The sequence below is a fragment of the Protopterus annectens genome, chromosome 2.part0 (assembly GCF_019279795.1).
Source record: "Protopterus annectens isolate FY-2018-M chromosome 2.part0, PAN1.0, whole genome shotgun sequence".
NCBI classification, from domain to species: domain Eukaryota; kingdom Metazoa; phylum Chordata; order Ceratodontiformes; family Protopteridae; genus Protopterus; species Protopterus annectens.
In genome coordinates this window covers 1,940,919,424-1,940,943,064 of record NC_056728.1, presented here as the reverse complement: position 1 = coordinate 1,940,943,064, position 23,641 = coordinate 1,940,919,424, and the positions used below count along the sequence as shown (strand labels likewise).

The window sequence follows — 23,641 nt, the reverse complement described above, 5'->3', positions numbered from 1 at the left end:
CTTTTGCATTTCTGCACATACACACGTGTATATGTGTATGCATGTGTATGTGTGTGTGTGTGTAGCAGTGAGTAATTTTGCTTCAAACACTTGCAAACAATAGTTTATTTTGTATTAAAATCGATTTATGTATGTTATTCGGACTTGTTTTTTAGTCAGTCTTTTTATGTTGCTTGGGTGCCACTTGGAAACATTGTACCGAGTTGCACAAGGTTGGCATGCAGTTAAACCCATGTACTGCAGTTCACTAAACAGTGAGACCCCCAGTGAATATTACTAAGTGGGGCATACACAGCTGCATACCTGAAGGAGTGCAGGTATGTAGGTGATAGCTAAATGAGGATATACAGCATTGTGCACAGTTCAAAAAGCCGTGAATCTCTTACTATACTGTGAGATACGGACTACGACCAGGGATGTAACATCACTTACAGGTGTCCAGTGACCCCTGGCAAAGCAGTGACAATGTTTTGCTCAGCAAAACAGAGATGCATCACAACATCACCATTTCTTTTAAAGACAATCCAAAAAACATTAAAATAATTAATGGGATACAAAAAAAAAAAAAGATATCCCAGTATTTTGTAATGTGCACATAGGTGTACTGCCACAACCAAAGCCAGACCACCCCCAATCCACTGTCATCAAGTTCCTGCCAAAGGATGAACAGTTAGTACAGTACTCCTTCATTGCAATAATATGAAAATGATCTCTACCTGACAGGAAATTAGGCAGCAGGTGAAATGTTCCATCATTCTGGACATGATAAACACATTATACCAGCACTGACAGTCTGAGCTGGCATGTTTCACTACTGACTGCTGTGATGGCTACATGGGGATATGGCTAGACAAAGGAGGAGGACTGTTTGGTCCCACAAATAATGCATCTTTCAAACCACCGGTAAATCCATCAGCTGTGAAAAAAAGCATTTATGGCAGTGCTAATATCTGAAAAGATTGTTTTACATCTTCCATTCCCTTCCTCCATCCACATTTTTTCCTGCACTCTTACTTTCTTCTGCTAACCATTCTCTTTCATACCCAAACCATAATTACTACAGATTCTTTCCACAATTCCATTTCAAGGCCATATCATATACCTCTCTACATGTAGTTTCTAGTGGCCATAATTCTACATTCATTCTCTGTAATTCAAGAAATAGTTCATTCATCCTCTCAAACTCTTCATCCAATATTTCTAAAAAGGCTTCCAGTGTCATTGCCCTCCATACTTAATATCTCCTCTAATCGTTTCATCTGCTGTGAATTCATAGCATTGTACTAGAATGATAATTTGGTATTTATCTCATACCAAAACTTGAATACCCATCACAACCTGAGCATTACCATCTTCCTACAAATTTCTGAAAGCCCTATTTATAAGCTGCTCTTCTCTTACACAAAGACAAATAGCACAGCTTTAGAAATTGTTTAAAATGGCCCATAACAGCAGCTAGCTTAGTACTTATTAATTTAGATGAGAACATGTTAGATCTACAGCTCTCTTTTATTACTTCTGATTACATTTTTACAATTATGTATAAAGACTTCTACACTAGTAGTATCCTTGCAGTCCAGTCTCCTGTCAGCCGCAGTGTTGCAGTGGTTAGCATTGTCACCTCACAGCAAGAGGTTTTCCTATTCAATTCTTAGCTGGAGTTCCTTCCGTGTAGAGTCTGCATGTCCTCCCTGCTGTTGAGTGAGTTTTATAGACATGCAGGTAGGTGCATGTCTGCATGTGCCTTCTGTGAAAGTTGGCCACCAAGCTGGCAACTCAATACCATAAAAACGTCACTGCCAATCAGTCGGCGGACAGGTGATCTGCCGTGGTGATCCCTAATGGGAGAAGCCAAAAGGCATTTTACTGTTTAAATCTCTTGTAGCTATGCTGATCATATTTCCCTAGCATACTTATTGAAATATCTAGGGATTAACTTAGCTCGAACTCTTGCCTATCTCTGACATGTAAAGTTATCATTTAATAAGATATTGGATCATGTGAAGCTATCCTTAGCCTGCTATCTTACCTCCAAATAATGCAGTCCCATTGCTAATAATGTTCTAGTTTCAAAACACTAATATGAGTTTCCTTCTGTTAATTTAGTCATTTCTCAAAATACCTCACAATTCAAAAAATAAGGAACATTTCTCTAGTAAATAACCTGATAGATCAACCCATCACGGTCCACTTAAAGCTACAAATATTATACCAGTTACTGGAAAAGCCACACTTTTACTTGTTAAGAACACCAATAAATTACCTAATACTAATTTCAGTCCTTCTCTAGCAAACAAGCTTTTTATCACCTTTCAGTCATTATCCACTTAGACTTCTTTAATATCACATTATTATACAAAGACTTATTCTTCATATCTTTAAAACATCCTTCTTTAATCTTACTTGTATAGCTTGAAATAAAATGTCTCCTGTTATTACAAATCTAAACTTTCTTCTTTTTACAAATTCACCTCCTCAGCTATCTAACAAATATACCCCATTACAATTGCTTTAGCTTTCTTCAAAACTAACATATAAAATGTCCTTTCATTTCCCATATATCATCTTCTCCTCATAGTATGGCTTCCTAATAAAAGAACAACTGATTTGTGATTGACTGTAATTTCAAAATATAAAACCTCAACTGAAATGTACAGTCTTAGTTTAAAAAAGTAAGGAAATTGCAGGGAGCAATCCCCTACACCCCTCAACATGGGGTCTGAACCTCCATACCCTCACTGCTTATACATACCATTACTGTATGTCTGGGAAAAGAAAACTCCCAGATAGAACCATTTTGATTTTTAAATGCAACCTTGGTATTTCTAAATTAATGATCATACATATGAATGCTGATTACTGGATTACTGAATAAAAAACTTGGCATCCAGTGTTAGACTGTACTTAGGTTTACATGTCGGCTTGAGTCATAGCTGAAAAGGGTCCTCAGAGCAGTCTAATTACTAATGAACCAATGAATGACTGAAAGAATGAATAAATACATAAATACATGAATAAATACTAAAGGGGTTATGTGTGCCATGTTTTTTGCATAAGCATGATATTACATATATCACAATTTCTGAACTCCATTCATTATTATTTTTACTGGTGTTAAGCTCATCTTTATCATTGGGCTTTATTCGTTATAATTTTTTATTGCTTCTTGTTCAGAAAATTATCTCTGGATGAGGGTGCTGTTTCTTTAACTTGATGCTATTTGAATAGAATGGTTGGTTGGTTGGTTCCAGATAGCACTGATGATGCCAGTTGGCGAAAATGGTCTGCGTTGTTTGGCTTGTTAATGCCTTTCTACCTTCTATATTACTGCCATATTAAGACATTTGTGAATTAAAATGATGGAATAATATTGTCTGCTCATTTTTTGTTTTCACATGTGGATGTACAGCAACATTTTTGGTACATACAAGAATTAAGCTCACAACAGAGCTTTCAATATGTACAGAAACTGTGATTTACTACTTTTACTGTGCTGGACATTCGGTGGATTGTATTTAATATTTGTCCGTATACTGTTTGTGGTTTGTTCAATGTTTTTTGGTTTGTGGATGGTTTTAGGTTTTATGTGTATATATGTATATATATATATATATATATATATATATATATATATATATATATATATATATATATATATAATATAGATATATAGATGCATATAAGGAGCAGCAGTGTTGCACTTCAATTGGAAAAATGTAGGGGGTTTTCTCCCTGCAAAAAATAACTTTAAAGAACAACAGCTATTAACAATATTTATTATTTTCCTCTAGTGTCACTGTTTCTTTTCCATTATTTTGGAGCTCAGAATTATGTGTCTTGTAATTACAATAGGAGGCCATCAAAAATGACAATGATCCTAACAAAATTCCAAATGTAATATTAAATTGAGAAACAAAAGCAACTTTAGTATACAGAGAAAGTCTAAATATTATCAAAATTAAAAGACATGTCCAAAGAAAATAATCCATAGCTCTGATTTCATTTTAAGATAATAATTATGTTCTCTTGAAATACCATTTTGTTTTCCTTTAAGCTAAGGTGACAAAGACAACATAACTGCTGAGTTGTACTTTAGATGTTTAATGCATACAAATTTCATAACAGAAAAAAGAGAGTTTGCTGTTTCTATATTAAAATAAATTACCAATGCATGTGGGTTGAACACCACTCCAGGTTCCATCTGCCTGGCAAGTTCTCTTAGAAGATCCAACTAGTTTAAATGGAGACTTGCACTGGTATGACACCTCTGATCTGTACGTTAATCCTTTATCACTTCGACGGCCTTCAGCAGGAATTCCTGGATCTCCACAGAAGACAGCTAATGAAAAAGATGATAATTACATTAAGAACCATTAGTAAACTACAACCATGCAAATAAAGACAGTTGACAGAAAAGTGCATTCTCTGTTGAAATACTCAGTAAGTTGTGTTTTAACACTTACAGTTAGAGTTACCACAGTCATCCTCCATTTCTAACAAAAAACTCTTGCTCAATAGAGTTCAGAATGTAGAAATAAAAGCTAAGTAATGTATCATATCATAAACTGATCATGTCCTTATCAAGTAAAGATTTTGAGAATTCATAGATGTAGAAGATATTGTTTTGAAATTTTATCTTTTTATTCAGAATGGTTACCATGGGGTGTACACCTTGCAGTAATCATTCCCAATTCAGAGACAGCTCTGCTATGCTATTTTATCATGAATATGTGCAGCATCATGGTGGGCTTTTTCTGCAGCTGTGATAAATGGCAATGAGGCATTCTAAGGGGCTAGCATATACTCTCTCCACAAATGCCTGGAGTAAGGCACTTACACAGCTGAGTGATTCAGAGCCAAAAGCTAGTGCTCACCCATCTTGGTAAAGGTAAGTCCCTGGGAGTTTGGCAGAAGGACAGTGTTGCGGTGAGTATGTTTTGTGTGTGAGAATCCACATGTGAGTTTACAAGCAGACAATATTTGTTTCCAATAAACTGATGCTTATAACAGAATACATGTTTGTCTGATGAATTTATTGACTGACAATGATTAATATATCATTCCTGAGTACTCAGGTGATTGACTAGGGGATCATAGTACTCCATTATCTGTTTTTATTTTGTTTATTTTTACATGGATATTCATGCTTATGGTGTACAGTTTAGCCCTACCTGATGAAGTACATTTTCAGATGAGTGCCGGTGAGAAAAGTTTTTATACAGCAGCTAAGTCATGTGGACAGCACAATGATTAGTCATTTTTCACACTGAAAAACAGCTATTCCATGCTGCTAAATGAAGCACTAAGTAAACTAGCAACAAGTTATTTATTTATTTATCAGGAAAGTCAGAGTGCTATTGATCACATCTCAGTGGAGGCCCACAGGGGAAAACTGTACAGTTTTTACACATACAAAATACAGACGTTATTCATTGTTCATATATAAATTAAAACACTGTGGCATGTTACACTGTGAATTGGATATGTATGTACATTAAAATTATATATTATATAGTTTAGGATCTATAATTAAAATATAAAGCATTGTATATAGAAAAATTAAATATGTACAATTATAAAAAAGAGATTTATATTTAATGATACATTAAAATTTTTAGGATGTTATGTCATTTAACTATTGTAAAACTGGTATTTTCAGTAGTAATGTCAGTTGGTTAGTACCTGTAGAGGCAGTTTTAGATTTGGATGTCAGAATATTTGGTTATAAAGAATATTAGTATGCAGTGAAACATTAGACAGAAGACACAGTAATAGACATGTTAGATGAGATAAGGATGGAGAGAGAGGACAGGCATATATGAGTTAGATGAAGGAGGTTAGCTGCATATAAAACAGGAAAACTGATTCCAAGTTCTTTTATATACTATCCTGGAGAAATGTAGTGTAGCAAGAGGAAAAACAGATACAGTGATTATAAACTTAACACCCTAACGTTGGTAGTGGTTCTGATGTCAGTGAGTGGTATGAGTGTTTGTGTAATCAGCATCTAATGCGTATTTTCAGTTATTTGACAGGACTTCATTAGGCTACTCTGATAGCTGGATACATGCAACAACAGGTGGTAGCAGGATACATGTAACAACAGGTGGCAGCAAGATGCATGTAACAACAGTTGGTAACAGGATACATGTAACAACAGGTGGCAGCAAGATGCATGTAACAACAGTTGGTAACAGGATACATGTAACAGATGGTAACAGGATACATGTAACAACAGGTGATAGCAGGATACATGTAACAACTAACAACAGGTGATAGCAGGACACATAACAACAGACAGTGGGATAAATGTAACAACAGGTTTTGTTCATAAGTCACTGAATACTAGTCTCAGCTGGGAAAATGACTACCCTGTTGTATACAGGCAGAGTAAGTGGGGCAGTAATTCATGGTAAACATATTTAAGTAACACAACTTTGAAAAGGCTTCTTTCAAAGGCAACCATGTTTCACTGCTTTATTGTATGCAGTTAGTATTTCAGTATTCCTAATCTCAATGGGCAAATGCTCATCACAGTCAATTTTGCAGTACTGAGTCTTGGGACGACCTGATATGTGCTGCTTCCCAGTGAGCAGCTCTACTTCTTCCATCTCTTCCTTTAGATTTGTCAAATCTTTCTGAGAAGACCACCACATTACCAATGCCAACTTATCACTCGGTGATTGGCCATGACGTAGTATCTGATAAGCTCCTCATCTTTTCCATTTAGAGCAACCCATGGCTTACTCCTACCCTGCAGAGGTATGTCTATTGATTTATTTATTTTTATTTGTATTTGTTTTCCAGAGTAAGGCGATAATCTTCATGGACCTTTTTCAGACAAAACTTGGAAGTGCTGTCTGGTTAAGTGACATGCACAAAGTTATACAGTTAGGCAAAGGAGGCTGCGGGAATCAAACCTAGCACCACTGTACCATAGTAAGCCACTTAGTAACAACTTCTTAATCCTCTAAGCCAACTGCCAGACAATATCTTCACTTGTTTGATTCTAGAAAAATATATTCAATATCATTGCTAAAAAACATGCTGGCCTCCTAATATCTCCAAAAGAAGCCAGTCAGAGTGGTACGCAAACATAGGCACTGCACCTTGCATCTTAAACTCAGGAGCAATCTTTTATATGTACAATTCAAAAGAAAACTCGAGAATTCACTGAATGTTTAACAATAAACAAATATTAATTTTTACTTCACTGCATCTAGTAGCCACCTTTTTGCCCTGTACTCATGAAAACAAGCACGCACAAGTCCCTGAAACAAAACTAGACTAGTAACTCTTTCTTACCATTCAATGTGCAGATTAACAGCATCAAGATTATCTATGAACTTTAATTCAAGGTGTAAAGAGATGATGATGAAACATGGGGGAAGCTCAAGAAACATGGAGTGACTGGGATTCTGGATGCAAGCCTTTAAGGAGAATAACAGCAATCATGCATAATATTATATCTGTAAAGTAGCAAAGAGTATTCGAAGAACTAGCCAACACAGGAATGGAGAAAGGAGATTCTGCCATTAGGGATGACTGCAATTAGGGATACAGACAATAGGCAAGAAGGGGCCAGAATTTATTGGAGAAAACTGGCAAAGGAACCAAGGTATTGGGCGCAAATAACTAGAGAGAGAAAGATGATAGAATGGGAAGATGCCAAGAATTTGTTTGGACTGCAGGTTAGAGACTGCCCTCTCTATCAGGGATTGATATCAGAGTAAAGGCAAAGAGAAAGAACTGGGGGGGAGGGGTCCTAAATGAAAGACCAGCACTGGTAGAGTTTTTAACAGAATCTGGAACAGAAGCTGCCATTAAAAAAGGAATAATTAGTAGAGCACATAAAATACTGCATGATAACTATAAAAATCTCGTTTCACTTGAAAGAAAGTTACTGTTTGTCGTTTTTGCATTTAAGTTACCTTGCACTTGCTCACTAAGTCAGCACTAAAAAATTAAAAGCACTACACCCTCACAAACTCCCTTTGAGTACCTTGTTCCCCATTGTCACTTTTTTCAATTATAAAGGAATTCCCAATATTATTCTAGCATGTCCAAAGGTCAGTTGTCAATCTCCTCTCCGGTCCAGCTGGTAAATCTGTGAATCTTGAGGCAATGTTACAACTGCCTCATGTACACAGACAACCCTCTCCTCCTCACAACAAATTCCAACACATGTGAGAGATGCAACCATATAGCCAAACTGGAGGCTAAGCTCTCTCAACTCAGTACTGGCGTAACCAGTCTGGAGGAGAAGGAAACCACACTCACTACAATTCCAGTCTCATGTAGACCTACCATGACAGCAAACCAAACACATAAACACACAAAAACATACTTGGAGGCTCTAAATAAAAATCTGCCTGAGCAGTAGAGACCTCCAAAGCAGACACCCAAGCAACCGCTACCCCAAAACAAAACATGTGCAACACATAACTCACAAAGCCAGTGTGCCGAACAGTCACAGCCCTTAAGGCTAAACAACACACCTGATACACTTGTAATAGGTAACTCTATCGTCAGACACACTGACGTCCCACTCACCATGCTGAACAAGGAGAAGGCCACGGTGAGCTGCCTGTCGGGCGCTAGGATCTGCCACATAACACAAGCACTCAGGTCACTCCAAGGCAAGTACAAATATGACTCAGTCATTGTCCGTGCTGGTGTGAATGACCTGAGATGTACCTCCCTTGACTACATGAAAAGAGACATAGATTAGCTCTCTGAGCAGGTAGCCCAGGCCGGTATGATCCTGACCTTGAGTAGCATCTTACCCTCACCAAGAATGATGCCACAATATGAAGACAAGATGATCAATTTCAACAATTAGCTTAAGTATTGGTGTCATTCAAAGGGGATCCAATGCCTTTCAGCCTGGGATGACATGCTCGACAAGCCACGATGCTTCGCTAGGGACGGCTTGCACCTGTCACCCCTGGGCTTTCGGATGTTGGCAAAGGCTCTTGCTACCCCCATAGTGCCTTTTTTAGGCAAGGCTCAAAAGACAAACCCACCTCCATAGGTATCACAAGGGATAAGAAACTAAGAGTGATGCTACTCAACGCCAGAAGTCTAAACCTCAAGATGCATGCACTCAAAACTCTCCTTAGCATGGAGAACAAAGATATCTGTGCAGTAACAGAAACCTGGTTCAAGGCTCCCGAGAGCACCCCAGCACTACCAGGTTATACCTCATACCATGCTTTTTGGCGCCAAAACATGGGCCGAACCACAAAAGCAGGGGGAGTATCAATATTCATCAAAGATACCCACACCTCCAGGTTGGTGGCACAGCACGAAGCATCAGAGACTATCCATGTGCAACTAACAGTGGGTAAAACTGCCTTCCAGTTTATAGCCTGCTACAGACCACCCTCCCAAACCCAGGAGTCCCACTTGGCCTTCCTGAGGACACTGGAAAATATGAAGTTCTCTCCAAACACCATTATATTGGGCGACTTCAACTACCCAAACATAGACTGGGAGCATTACTCTAGCTCCAACACCCTAGCCCAAAGGTTCCTAGAATTTATAAACTCAAATGCTATGGAACAACTTGTTGCCACTCCCACAAGAGGAGAAAACATACTGGACCTGATCATCACCAACATGGGGACTCTATGCTCCAGACCAGAAGTGTATCCCTCACTGGTAAGATCAGACCATAAACTAATCTCACTGGATATTCACATCCCGACTCCACCCCATGCCCTGAAAACCACAGTGAAAAACTTCTCTAAAGCAAATTTCACACTCCTCAAAACTGAGGTGGAATCCTTCAAAGTCTCCGGGCCTGTGGAAAATATGACCCAGACCACAGAATCCTTTATAAATGCATTCTATGAACACCTTCAGGAATGCATGGATCATGCAATCCCAAATAAAACCAAGACCCAATCCTCCAAAGGCAGACGTCCTGTCTGGTGGACCCCAGCCATAAACAAACTGTACAATAGAAGGAGGAAGCTACTACATGATAGAGCAAAATCCCAAAAAGGGAAGGCATCTCTGATCAGTATTAGCAAAAAATTACGGGCACTTATAAAATCGTCTAAGGCCAGCTTTGAGAGAAACATTGCACAGGACACTAAGGATAATCACAAGGCTTTCAATAGTTATGTTAGGAACCTGGGTGGGAATTCCCAGATATGCTCAGAATTAGTCCAAAATGACAAAAAATACACCGAACCCACAGACATTGCCAACATCCTAGCTGACAGGTTCAGTGCAAACTTCTCCCTCCCCTCCCCTCCAAAAGGGCAAATATCTATCCCAGCAGAGTGCTGCCCCCCTGACATCTCAGATGATCAGGTAAGAGCCGCCCTCTCCAAAGCAAAAAACACAGCATCAATGGGACCAGACAGTGTCCCGGGCTGCGTCCTACATGAACTCCAAGAAGAGCTAATCCCAAACATAAAACTACTGTTCAGTCTCAGCCTTACTACTGGATATGTACCCAAAGAGTGGTGTACAGCAACAGTGGGCCCTCTCCACAAAGGTGGTGCCTCAATGGATCCTGGAAACTATTGCCCCATAAGCCTGACTAGCTTGGTCTGCAAAGCTATGGAAAGGATCATCATGGACTTCATAAATAAAGATATTGTGGACCTACAGACACTGGATCCTACCCAGTTCGGCTTTGTTAAGGGCAGATCCTGCCTCTTAAACCTGGTCGATTTCTTTGAAACGGTCACCAAGGCCATTGACGAGGGGAAGGTGGTCCACACAGCCTACTTGGACCTCGCAAAAGCCTTCGATACAATACCCCACTTGGGCATTATAGATAAGCTCACCAGCTTAAATATAAACCCCTATGTCACTAGATGGGTTGCAAACTGGCTCAAGGACAGAACCCACATGGTTAGAATTGTGGGAGCCATGTCAGACTCCAAACCAGTTACAAATGGCATCCCACAAGGCTCAGTCCTGGGACCTCTCTTGTTCGGTATATATTTCTCGGAGGTACAGGCCAACATGGAAGGACTATGGCTGACCAAGTTCGCAGATGACTGCAAACTGGGCGCCATGATCGACACTCCAGCTGACACAAGCATCCTCCAAAAGGGCCTCATAGAAACAGACAACTGGTGCCAGAGCCATAGCCTCAAGCTAAACGCCAAAACGTGTATAGTCATCCCCTTTGGCAAAAACAAAGTGCCCACAAATTACCACATAGGTGGTAATCCATTAAGTACAGAAGAAGTAATTAGGGACCTGGGGACCCAAGTTGATAGCAATCTCTCATTTGACAACCACGTGGCCAACGTGGTTAGAAAAACATTTTATATAGCCCACCTAATCATGAAGGGATTCACATCTAGATCAGGGGAGGTCATCGTGCCTCTTTACTCATCCCTCATCAGGCCCATAACTGAGTACAATGCCTCTTTTGGGATGTACCTTACCAGACACCTGCAGCAACTGGAAAGACCCCAAAAGTACCTCACCAAGAGGATCAAAGGGCTCAAACAGATGCCATATGCTGCCCGGTTAAAGAAACTCCAGCTCTACTCAGTGGCATACCACCTGCTCAGAGGCGATCTGTGCCTGACGTATAAAGCCATGTCCAACCCAGAATTACTGGACATGCTGCACCTCAGAAAATCCAAATCCCATCGAGCTACGCGCTCGAGAGACTTGAACCTCAGCACTGAAATAAATAGGACATGCTGGAGGGACAGATTCATAACCCAGAGGCTCCCTTCACTCTGGAATAAAATCCCAGTCCAGGTTAGGCAGAGTCCCTCATTGACTCTCTTCAAGAGGAATCTTGATGAGTGGATGGGAGATCGTAGGTTTACCCCGGGTATCACTTCTGTGTCACTGTTAGACAGAGGCACAGTATACTAACCTCGAAAAAGGGCATAGCAAAATTAATTTAAAATGGGTGTCGAAAGCCAAACACACTCTGGCTAGGCTTATAAATGCCCTAGGGCAGATAGCCTAGTATGAACCTATGAACCTATGAAATCAATCAGAGGAGGTTAAACAGGATTGGGAAGAGAGACTGGATAAGCAATCCATAAAGAAACAATGGGAGGATATGTGGTGTGTCTCCCAGAGATGCTACAAAATCTAGAAGATTTAGGATTTTTGCCTGGAAGTGTTTACATAGATATTCTTATACCCCAAGTAGACTCCAAATAATTTTTCCTCAGGCAGACAGTAAGTGTTGGAGGTGTAAAGGGGAAGAAAGAGGTATCCGGGAAGATATTTTCTGGGAGTGTGTTGAGTTTGAGGACTTTAAGGATTCCCTGCGGGATGCACTGTCGGAGATGCTGGGGAGATGATGATTTTTCTAAGCTATGATACAGAATCAGAATTGCCTAGACATGGTAAGACCTTGCCGTGTCTAATAATAGTGGCTGCCAAAAAAGCAATTACTAGAAAATGGAAATTAAAATCTAAACCAACTATATTGAAAATAGTGAATATAGTAACAGAGATAAAACAACTGGAACTGAGATCTTTAGAAAAGGGTAGGAGCAAACTACATAGGAAAAAAAGGGAATTGTGTGAACAACACATATAAGGGAAGAATGAGGTCTAAAAGGTGGCAGGACTTAAATGAGCTATGTAATGTTTGAGTGAGAAAACTTGGGTAGATTTTAAGAGATGTATAATGTTTGCAACTGGGTGTGTGTCCGTATATGTTTTGTGATGTAAAATGCTTGCAACTAGGATTCTGTTGGTGTGGTTTGTTTTCATTTATATAAATGTATTATTGCTTATGTAGAAAGTTATGGTTTAATAAAGATGTTTCTTATTTAAAGAAAAGGAAATAATTGAATAATTTATGTAATATTGCATAGGTTATATGATATATAGCAATAGTATATGACGTATAATGTTTATGTTAATATAGTTTGATTACTTTTATATGAATGTAAATTTGCCTATGTCACAAGTGATAATTCAGTAAAGGTGCTTGCAAAAAAAATGAATATCTAGGAACTTCTACAGCTGAATTTTTATACAATTTTCCAATTTACCCTCACCTTATCATTTTAGGGAAACCTTAAAATTGTGCATTCCACCTTCTAGACCTACTTGCCAATATAGTGGTCATCTTTAATGCCTGAATTTTCAAATATGCAGTCTTTGATTCATTAATAAAAAAACTTCAGTTTATGTTCAACTAAAGAGTCTTTATGGATATTTGGTCAACATCCATTCTGATGGCTTGTAACAGTCCTTGTTGATTTTCTGCTCTGCTTTACTATTAGAATCTGTGTCATTAGTCACACAATTCAACATTTCAATTATCAGTTTAACAGTATCCTCCATGGAAACATTGGCAAGGCAGTTTTGCGACTTCCATATGCTTTCCTTGTAATGGTTTCTATGATTTTACATTTTGCCTTGATTTTTTTATATGCTTTTACCCAATACAGGAGTCAAATCAAGCAGCCATCATCATGGTGGTCAAACTAAATTGCCCAAATGATAAATACTATCAACACTTGCATTACTGCATTTGGTGTGTTATTTCTTGGCAAATTACTGATTGCATCTGCAAATATGTACATGTGTTAAGAAGGAAATTGAGTTGAAAACCTTATGATGTATGACATGCTTTCAGATTTGTTGGTACTCCTTAGTGTTTCACTCCATCTTTGAATCAGAACAGTTTATACTCAGCTGTTCTAACCTGGGGTTTGGCTCATGGCTATAGTGGAAAACACTGGACCATGTGTACGTGCAGGTCCAGTAAAGAAATTAACATGGTTATGTGAACACAGAGATGCATGAGATATGGTGTTTTATTTTTATTTTTTTTAATTCAGACATTTAGATAGATAAATTGCAAGGCAGATAGATATATATGCAGGCAGGCAGATATAGTCAGGTCAATAGGTGCATTATATTTGATAGGCAGAGTATTAATTTTGAGTGTAAGGAGGGAATGCCAAGTACCCACCTCAATCCACCTGCACCTAGTGATTTTTCTTTTAAAATATACAGAGCCATGGTAGGTTAGGGAGTGCCCCCCCCCCCCGCACACACACACACTTAAAAAGAGAACTAACAGAAATTCTGAATTAAGTTAGTTAAGCAGTTCCTGTAACAATGACCATGAGTGTATTCTGTGGCCAGAAAATCTCTTTTTCTCCAGTCTGCTGATGCTGTCAAAATGATGTGACAGCTGTCAACCCACATTGAGACAACATGCTGACTATTATGGAGATAGCTGACTTTGGTACAGAGTTTCACATCCATCTTTATAGCACTTGATTTTGCTACTTAATAATACTTGTTGACAACTTCCAAATTTTAGTATGAATAGAAAGGTCAGACAGTAAGTGGCTGAATGGCTAGAGTGATGTTTCTGGCCACATCTTATTTATCAGTGACAGGCTACACAAAAGCTATGGCTTTATGTAAAGGACTCACTCCAGGCTTCAAAGTCCACAGCTCGATTACCTGCCTCATATGACCCATAGAGCCTTTTTAACCATATGCTTCTTTAAGGACAAAAAAAATAGTTAATGGGTAAGCTTACTGCAACCCCTCATTACCACTGACAGCTTAGCTAAGTATAACAGAATCTCAGTTATAAGGCAATACCATTGAAGTGACTTAATAATGACTTTGCTATCTTGCAGTATTTGCCAAAAGATGCTCAGGTAACAAAGGATCTTCACCAGTGCATATGTTTTCAAACAGGGGATATGTTTTCAAACAGTGGCTGAGACAGTCACTGGAAAGCAATAGTATAGTGTGCTGGATTACAACCAATTTGCTTGATCATGTACTTGCAGACAGTATCTTTCTTGACTCTGTTAGCAATCACTGTACAATTTGGGGCAACTGGAAAGCCTAAAAGGTAAATATTCAGTTTAAGTTAACACATCGAGGAGTATTAACACCAGACATGTTCATGTTTCTTGCATGCACCTATTGGCATAGACTGACCACTTATAACAAGTACCAATGACAGTGACCAGCCACTTGCCTGTTACAGAGGTGTTTCTTGTTTATTCTGCCCAAACATGTCCCTGTAAGAAAATTATGCATTTTAAGGTATTCGGTGGCTTGTCTTTTCCCTCAACTCAAGTCACTGATCTTGGAAAGAGATAAACTCTGGTTAGTCAGCTGCAGCATCAAAGGCAAATCTGTCCTAGTTACTTACAAGTCTGACCGCGATGAATACAAAATACTTATCAGAACTACTCAAAGTAACTACTTCAAAGGCCTTTAAGAAAGAGCTGTTTCAATGGTAAACAGTTCTGAAAAGAATCAGACTGTGAAGAGATGTATCTGGTAAGACTATAGGACCCATTTATGTATTCACAAGGGAAGACTTTGTCACCTGCTTGGGACTTCAGTATATCTCGCCACACCCAGGTCCACCAGCTATTTTATGCTCCCAATAAACAACCCTCCACCATTGTACAGATTCTCCCACATGAACTCTCTATTAGCCTCCATAATACTTTTTTCTTCCATCCTTTTTCCTAATATGCAGATTTAAACCTACTACTGACCCTGAACGGATAATAGAATAGTTAAACAGATACCTACCACCTAGATTCCTGAAGATAACTGTCCACTATAATCCAAACAAGAGCACTCCTCCTCCTTAACTGAAAGCACAGCCTTCCAATATTGGAAATTATCCTCACTACCACTATTCCAAAGGTTGGGGCATCAGGATTCAATCAGCAGCTACTATCCAATCTACGTACTGAGCCATTTTCAGGACTGCTTGAAAAGGGTGGTCATCTACTACTACTATTACTACTACTACTACTACTACTAATAATAATAATAATAATAATAATAATAATAATAATAATTGTAATAACAACATAACTGATTCCCAACAATGACTCAGGTTTCAGCATGTGATAGAGACTGCACTGAGCCATCTACCTACCATCTTATTTTAAACTAATCAGTAACAACCTGTCACTCAACAGCACCACCCTCAGCCTGATACCACCAGTCCTCCATCTATACTATTCCTTTTGCCTAAGTTTCAAGTACCATTCAGTAGGTATGCTATCACCCAAAATAGTCTTATTAACTCTACTTCTACCCCTTTTATTCATCCCATATCTCCTAACCGCCTACGAATATCAGGATCACCCAGGTTCCACTACCCTAAATTCCAAACATCCATCCCATCTACAACAGATAATAATGCACCCTTACTCACTCCCCTCATGCTTACCTCCTTAACCCCTAAATACTACCATCTTAGTAGACCTAGTTACATTAGTCCTAAAAACAGACACTATTACAGAACTTTATTCAAAATCTTAAAACTCATACTCAGGATACACTACAACCATACAAAGGATGGTGACATCCACCCAAACCCTGGCCCATCCCCACCTGTTGGACCTAATCCCCTTCTATATCCACTACCACCATAGCTCCAACAAATAGACCTCCTAGCTCACTGCTGGCCTGCCATCTAAACATTAGGAGCATAAATAACAAAACTCAGCACCTGCATGCCCTCTTAGCTGTTCATTCCCCAGATATATTATGCCTAACAGAAATGTGGCTGAAGCCTGCCACCAATGACCATGAGATTCTGCCACCAGGGTATAGTATGTTTCAACTGGATCATACCACCAGAAAGGGTGGTGGGGTAGCCATACTTTACAAGTCTACCCTATCTGTCAGCATAGACACCCAACAACCACCACAGTTCAATAATGCTGAAATTCTTATCTCAAAACTACAAATTAACAAAAGCAAAAATGTAAACATTGTTTGTGTCTACATTCCCCCAGGGAGGAACACAGAAACCTTAAAAGACTTCTTATATTGGTTATCCAATAACCACCCCCAAGAAACAATTGTTCTTGGGGATTTCAACATTGACTGGAACACTTGCTCTTGTGAAACCCTCACAACCCACATAAACCTCTATGGATTTACTCAAATCATAACCTCCCCACCAGGACAGGAAAACCCAATAACAAGGAAAATACCATAGACTGGATACTCGTCAATACCCATCTTCAATCTTATAAATCAGGCACTTTGCCTGATGACCTAAGTGACCACTGTCTCACCTATGTAATGAAGCTCAAAGTACACTGCTCCTACCAACCCACCTATAGAACATTAAGAAACAACAAGAATTTTATTCTCACCAAGTTTCAAAATGAACTTAAGGCATGCAACTGGTCCGTACAAAAAAGTCTCCCCCTAGATGAAGCAGTAGCACACTTTAACACCTAATTCCTTCCTATTCTTAACTCCCATGCTCCCAGCCACTCTATTAGAACCAAAGTTAATATTGCACCATGGCTTTCTAAAGATACCAAAACCAAAATTTCACTCAGAAACAAAGCATTGGCCACCTACCGAAAAACAAAAGCCCCACTTGATCAACTAAGATTCAGACAGCTAAAAATGACACCAAAGAATCCATAACCTTAGACAAAAAAAAACACTACTACCATCTACTGCAAAAACACCAAAACAAACCTCAAAAGTTCTGGGCAGGAATAAACAAACTTCTCCACCCAGGCCAAACTGCCACTCCACCCCCCTCAGCTTCCCAACAAAAATCCCCAGTAGACATTGCTAATAACATCAACAGCTTCTTCACAGAGACTATCCAGTCTCTAGCCAGCCAACTCTCTCCCAATGGCTCTAATTCTAATGTAGCCACACCCAGTACCCAAACATACTTTACCTTCCAACCTGTTCCTACTCAACTTATTCATGCCCTACATAAGAAACTAAGACCCACCACCCTGGCTGCCGACCTCCTACCAGCACACTATCTGCAAAAAGCTACTGACACCATAGCCTACCCCATCTCTGTCTTGATCAAGAGAGCTATATCTGAAGCTACTGTACACACTATATGGAAAATCTCTCAGTCCCATGTCATACCTCTCCATAAAGGAGGTAGTTCCACTGAACTGTCAAACTTTAGACCCATAGCTATTCTGTCACCTCTAGCTAAAATTATGGAGAAGTGTGTACACATACAGCTCATGCACTACCTCACACAGAATAAGCTGTTGTCCAACTTTCAGCATGGCTTTAAGCCACACCACTGTACTACTTCTGCCCTCCTCTCTTTCTCTAACGTCATTAAGCACAACCGCAACAATATCAAACTATCCTCAGCACTCTTTCTAGATCTCTCCAAGGCTTTTGACATGGTTGACCACAAAATGCTTATAAATACCTTGAAGGCCTTCTCCTTAAACAACCATGCACTCCAATGGTTTCAATCCTACCTGCAGGGCAGGCAATACGCAGTCCTATGGCAGGACAAGCTATCATCTCACCTACCCATCACATTAGGAGTCCCCAAGGCTTGATACTAGGACCCCCTTCTTTTCTCCACCTTTATCAATGACCTTCATTCAGTCATCCCAGATGCTAGCTGCATTCAATATGCTGATGACTCCACCTTGATTTGTGATGACACCTCACCAGCTACTTTATTCACAATAACCCAAATTACCTTCAATACAGTGGAAAAAGGGCTCTCCAGTCAACATCTAATCCTAAACTCCAACAAAACTAAGTTGCTCCTCTTCTCCCCCACATGCAGGACTCCCCTGCCAGCCTTCAACATAACTGCTAACAATGGCACTATCATCTTCCCAAAAGCCCAAACTAAACTATTGGGTGTCATAGTTGATAACCTAAAGTTTGATGCGCATATCTGAATGTCCAAACTGAATCTGCATTTTGTTCTGTCTCTTCTCCTGCCCGGTCGCCTCTCCAGGCTTACAGGTAGCCCCCTCCCTTACCTAGCTTCCTGTGGTTCCCAAGACCTGACATCGCTCCCATCTGGACCACAACGAAAACTAAACCTGCAACCTAAACTCTATTTAAAACTCAGGGTAAACTCAAAGCATTATTATCCTATTCATAGCAAACTATACTGTTCTTGTTAAGAACCTGACACTGTCACTTGAAGACTTCAATACTACAAAGCCTGGAAAATTGCATTATTATAAATACCAGCACTAGTAACTCCTCTGTGCTGAGTTCTACTAGTAACTACTGTTACCTCTAAGACCCTGCAAATTCTCCTGGCGGTGTAGTGTATGCTGACGTCAGGAAGTTTATAAATCATCCTGCTTGTTCACCGCTAACTTCAAACTGAATCTGCATTTTGTTCTGTCTCTTCTCCTGCCCGGTCGCCTCTCCAGGCTTACAGGTAACTCCTACAAGGTCTAATTACCTTATTGAAACATTACGGGTGTGATCTGGAGCATTGTACTTTGCACTGTTGTATTATTTTTCTACTCCTGATACCGGATTTCTCTCTGGCGTGTCTGCTTGCCAGCTGTAGCTGTGCATTACCCAACGCAAAGGCTTGCACGTGTTGTTGACGCTCACTTGGCGTCTTTTCATCAAAACACATAAGCGACCTAGTTCTGCAGTCATTTAAAGTTATAATTTAGTAACTGAATGGTATTTTATGTATATGAAGGCATCTGAACCTATTGCAAAGTATCTGAATGTGTTTTAATGCATACGCAAAGGCTTGCACATGTTGCTGACTTACACTTGGCGTCTTTTCATCAAAACACATAAGCGACCTAGTTCTGCAGTCATTTAAAGTTATAATTTAGTAACTGAATGGTATTTTATGTATATGAAGGCATCTGAACCTATTGCAAAGTATCTGAATGTGTTTTAATGCATACGCAAAGGCTTGCACATGTTGCTGACTTACACTTGGTGTCTTTTCATCAAAACACATAAGAGACCTAGTTCTGCAGTCATTTAAAGTTATAATTTAGTAACTGAATGGTATTTTATGTATATGAAGGCATCTGAACCTATTTCAAAGTATCTGAATGTGTTTTAATGCTTACGCAAAGGCTTGCACATGTTGCTGACTTACACTTGGCGTCTTTTAATCATAACACATTAGCGACCTAGATCTGAAGTCATTTAAAGTTAAAAGTTAGTATCTGAATGTGTATTTAATCTATATGAAGGCATCTGAACCTATTTCATAGTATTTAAATGTGTTTTAATGCATACTTTTTATGGCTACTTGTGTTGTTGATGCACACTTGGCGTCTTTCTTATCTAAACACATAGCGACTAAGGTCTAATCTCATTTGAAACTATTACACAGTATCTCCTTGTGTATTTAACTAAGCTGAAGTCATTAGATGCTATTTCATAGTATTTGAATGTTTTTCTTTTAAATGTACACTTTAAGGAATATGAAGTCATTTGAGTGTGTTTGTGGCTAAACAGGATAGCTGTCTTAGCCTGCTATTACTAATTTCAACCTTAGTAACTCTAACACTCATATCTCTCTCCCTCCCTTGTATCATAGGTAGCCCCCTCCCTTACCTAGCTTCCTGTGGTTCCCAAGACCTGACATCGCGCCCATCTGGACCACAACGAAAACTAAACCTGCAACCTAAACTCTATTTAAAACTCAGGGTAAACTCAAAGCATTATTATCCTATTCATAGCGAACTATACTGTTCTTGTTAAGAACCTGACACTGTCACTTGAAGACTTCAATACTACAAAGCCTGGAAAATTGCATTATTATAAATACCAGCACTAGTAACTCCTCTGTGCTGAGTTCTACTAGTAACTACTGTTACCTCTAAGACCCTGCGAATTCTCCTGGCGGTGTAGGCCCCGCTCCGCTTCGCTCGGGCTCCGCTCCGCTCCCCTCCCTGCCTCCTTATCCCACCCACCCCCGGTATCCCTACTTTTATAGGAACAAACAGTCCCTCCCACTTTCCCACTTAACAAATCCAAGGCTCCCTTGTCACACTCCATTACTCCTCCCACCCCAAGGCCCACACCCTTTAACAAATCCCACACAAAGTCTCTGCCCTCACTCGCTACCCTTTTCTTTTTCTCCAGTATGGCCAATTTCACTTATACTATTACCCCCATCATAGTTATACTTCTCATCACCACTTATATCCTAACAACATATGAGAACCAAACTCTTATAGGTATCCCTTTCCCTAAGCGCCACACCAACTCCCAGTACAATCTCCATGTCAGTTATATTCCACCTTCAATCTACCAGGACAAAAATGTATCCCCCAAAATAGTCCACCCCACACTTCAACACCCTAAAACTCCACATAACAAAACTAATCTCAAAATCCTATTTAAATTACAAAGATTTTTAGTTTACTTGAAAAATTGTATTAACATTGACGGAGATATTCACCCAAACCCAGGTCCCACCACTATGCCAATTTCTAACCCCCATAATTTAACCCGAAAATCTACTGACTCCCTTCTAATACTACACCTGAACCTAAGAAGCATTAACAACAAAATTCACAACCTTCACGCCATCATAGCTACACAGTCCCCTGACATCATGTGTCTAACCGAAACATGGCTAAAACCCACTACTAAGAATGAAGAGATCCTCCCACCCAGGTACAGTATTCTCAGGGCTGATCGTGCAAAGAAAAAAGGTGGAGGAATAGCTATTATGTTTAAAAATACCCTGAACATCCTTAAGAACCAAGTACAACCTCCTATGATCTCAAACCTAGAAATTATTGCCCTACAGATCTGCCTAAACACTCAAAAAATGCATCAACCTTATTGTAACCTATATCCCACCAGGGAAGAACACAGAAAACCTGGAGCAAACCCTGAGCTGGCTAGCCATCAACTACCCACAAGAAACCATAGTACTTGGAGACGTCAACATTGACTGGTCTCTCTTTTCTACCCATATAACTCCACAACCTATTAACCTACATGGTTTTTCCCAAAATATCCTATCCCCAACCAGAATAGGCAATTCACTTCAAAAAGAAAGTATTATTGACTGGATCCTTACTAATAGGGACTCTAATAACTACACCACTGGTACCCTTCCCTGTGATCTCAGCGACCACCTAATAACTTATATCATTAAACATAAATGCCCAACTTCTAACCCCCCCTATATAGACTAATCCGAAACAAAAAAAAATTTGTCCCTCAACTATTTCTTGCCGACCTGAAATCCTGCAACTGGACCATACTAAAAACTCTTTCACTAGAAGCGAGTGTGTCCCACTTCAATGACACATTCCTTAAGATACTTGACTCACATGCCCCACATAGACAAATTAGAACCAAAACTCGTATAGCACCTTGGCTAACTAGTGATACTAAATCCAAAATCAAACTCCGTGACCAAGCCTGGGATAAATGGAGAGCCACAAAACCCCCCCAAGACCGTTATAAATTTCAACAACTAAGAAACGCCACTAAAACTGCTATTACCCAAGATAAAAAACAATACTTCTGCAGCCTCCAGCAAAAACACCAGAACAACCCAAAGAAATTCTGGGCAGGTTTTAACAACCTTCTGCACCCAGGCAAAACTTCCACCCCAACCCCCGAGAAATTGTTAGAGAAAGGCCAAGAAGAAGTAGCCAACACCTTTAACTCCTTCTTCACTGAGACTATCCAAACCCTAGCCAGTCAACTTACCTCCACTTCCCCACCTGCTGCTAAACTGCATGTTGACACCCCTTCCCCCTTCAATTTAAAGCCAGTCTCTTCCTCCTATGTATGCTCCCTCCTAAAAAAACTCAAACCAACCACCCTAGCGGCTGACCACCTTCCTGCGGAATTCTTACAAATTGCATCTGATGAAATAGCCTACCCCATATCAATCCTTATCAATAGAACTATAACTGAGATGAACATTCCCTCCATTTGGAAGACTTCTTATATCATTCCGCTTCACAAAGGAGGTACCTCCATGGAAATGTCAAATTATAGACCAATAGCCATCCTGTCCCCAATAGCGAAAATCATGGAAAGATGCATCCACAAACAACTTCTTCACTATCTAACCTCTAATCATCTCTTGTCCAATGGCCAGCACGGTTTTCGCCCACACCATAGTACAACTACTGCCCTCCTTTCCTTTGTTGACTCAATCAACAACAATCGTAATAACAAACTCATATCCTCTGCCCTCTTTCTGGACCTATCAAAAGCATTCGATATGGTCAATCATCAACTCCTTCTTAACATCCTTGAAACCCTACGTCTGGACACTCCAGCACTAAACTGGTTCAATGCCTACCTCACTGGTAGGCAACAAGCTGTCCTGTGGCAAAACAGAATATCAGGACTGCTCCCTAATACCATAGGTGTTCCTCAGGGCTCGATACTGGGCCCACATCTGTTTTCCATCTTCATAAATGACCTTCAATCAGTCATCCCTAAATCCACCTGCATCCAATATGCCGACGACTCCACCTTAATCTGCTCAGACGTCTCCCTCTCGAATCTCCAAACGATCACACAACATTGTTTTTCACTAGTTGAAAAATGGTTCACTGACTTAAAACTCCTACTCAACCCAGCTAAAACGAAACTATTACTTTTCTTCCCCAACGTCTTCTCACCCCTAGGTAAAGAACTCCCAAACACTAACAACATAACCTTCCATATTAAATCCAATAATGGGACCCTCATAACCCCTGTCACCAGTACCAAACTGCTAGGTGTTACTATTGATCATAAGCTCAAATTCGACATACACATTACCCAAACAGTAAAGTCTGTTAACAAAAAACTAGGATCTATGTACAGAATTAAAAAACTTCTTAACTCCCACGACCAAATTAACTATTGCCCGTACCCATCTCCTCTCTTCCCTCCTCTATGCTTCCCC

The 23,641-nt window shown here is 39.7% G+C and overlaps 1 protein-coding gene across 1 annotated transcript in view; it reads right to left on the bottom strand.

The window, feature by feature from the left end:
- The window catches only part of LOC122792903 (CUB and sushi domain-containing protein 1-like), a 4,548,980-nt gene that overhangs the window by 675,481 nt on the left and 3,849,858 nt on the right, over positions 1–23,641 (bottom strand). Inside the window, exon 50 of the mRNA XM_044060461.1 lies at positions 4,166–4,339. Coding sequence (XP_043916396.1) covers positions 4,166–4,339 — 174 coding nt within the window. The remainder of the gene's footprint in view (positions 1–4,165; positions 4,340–23,641) is intronic.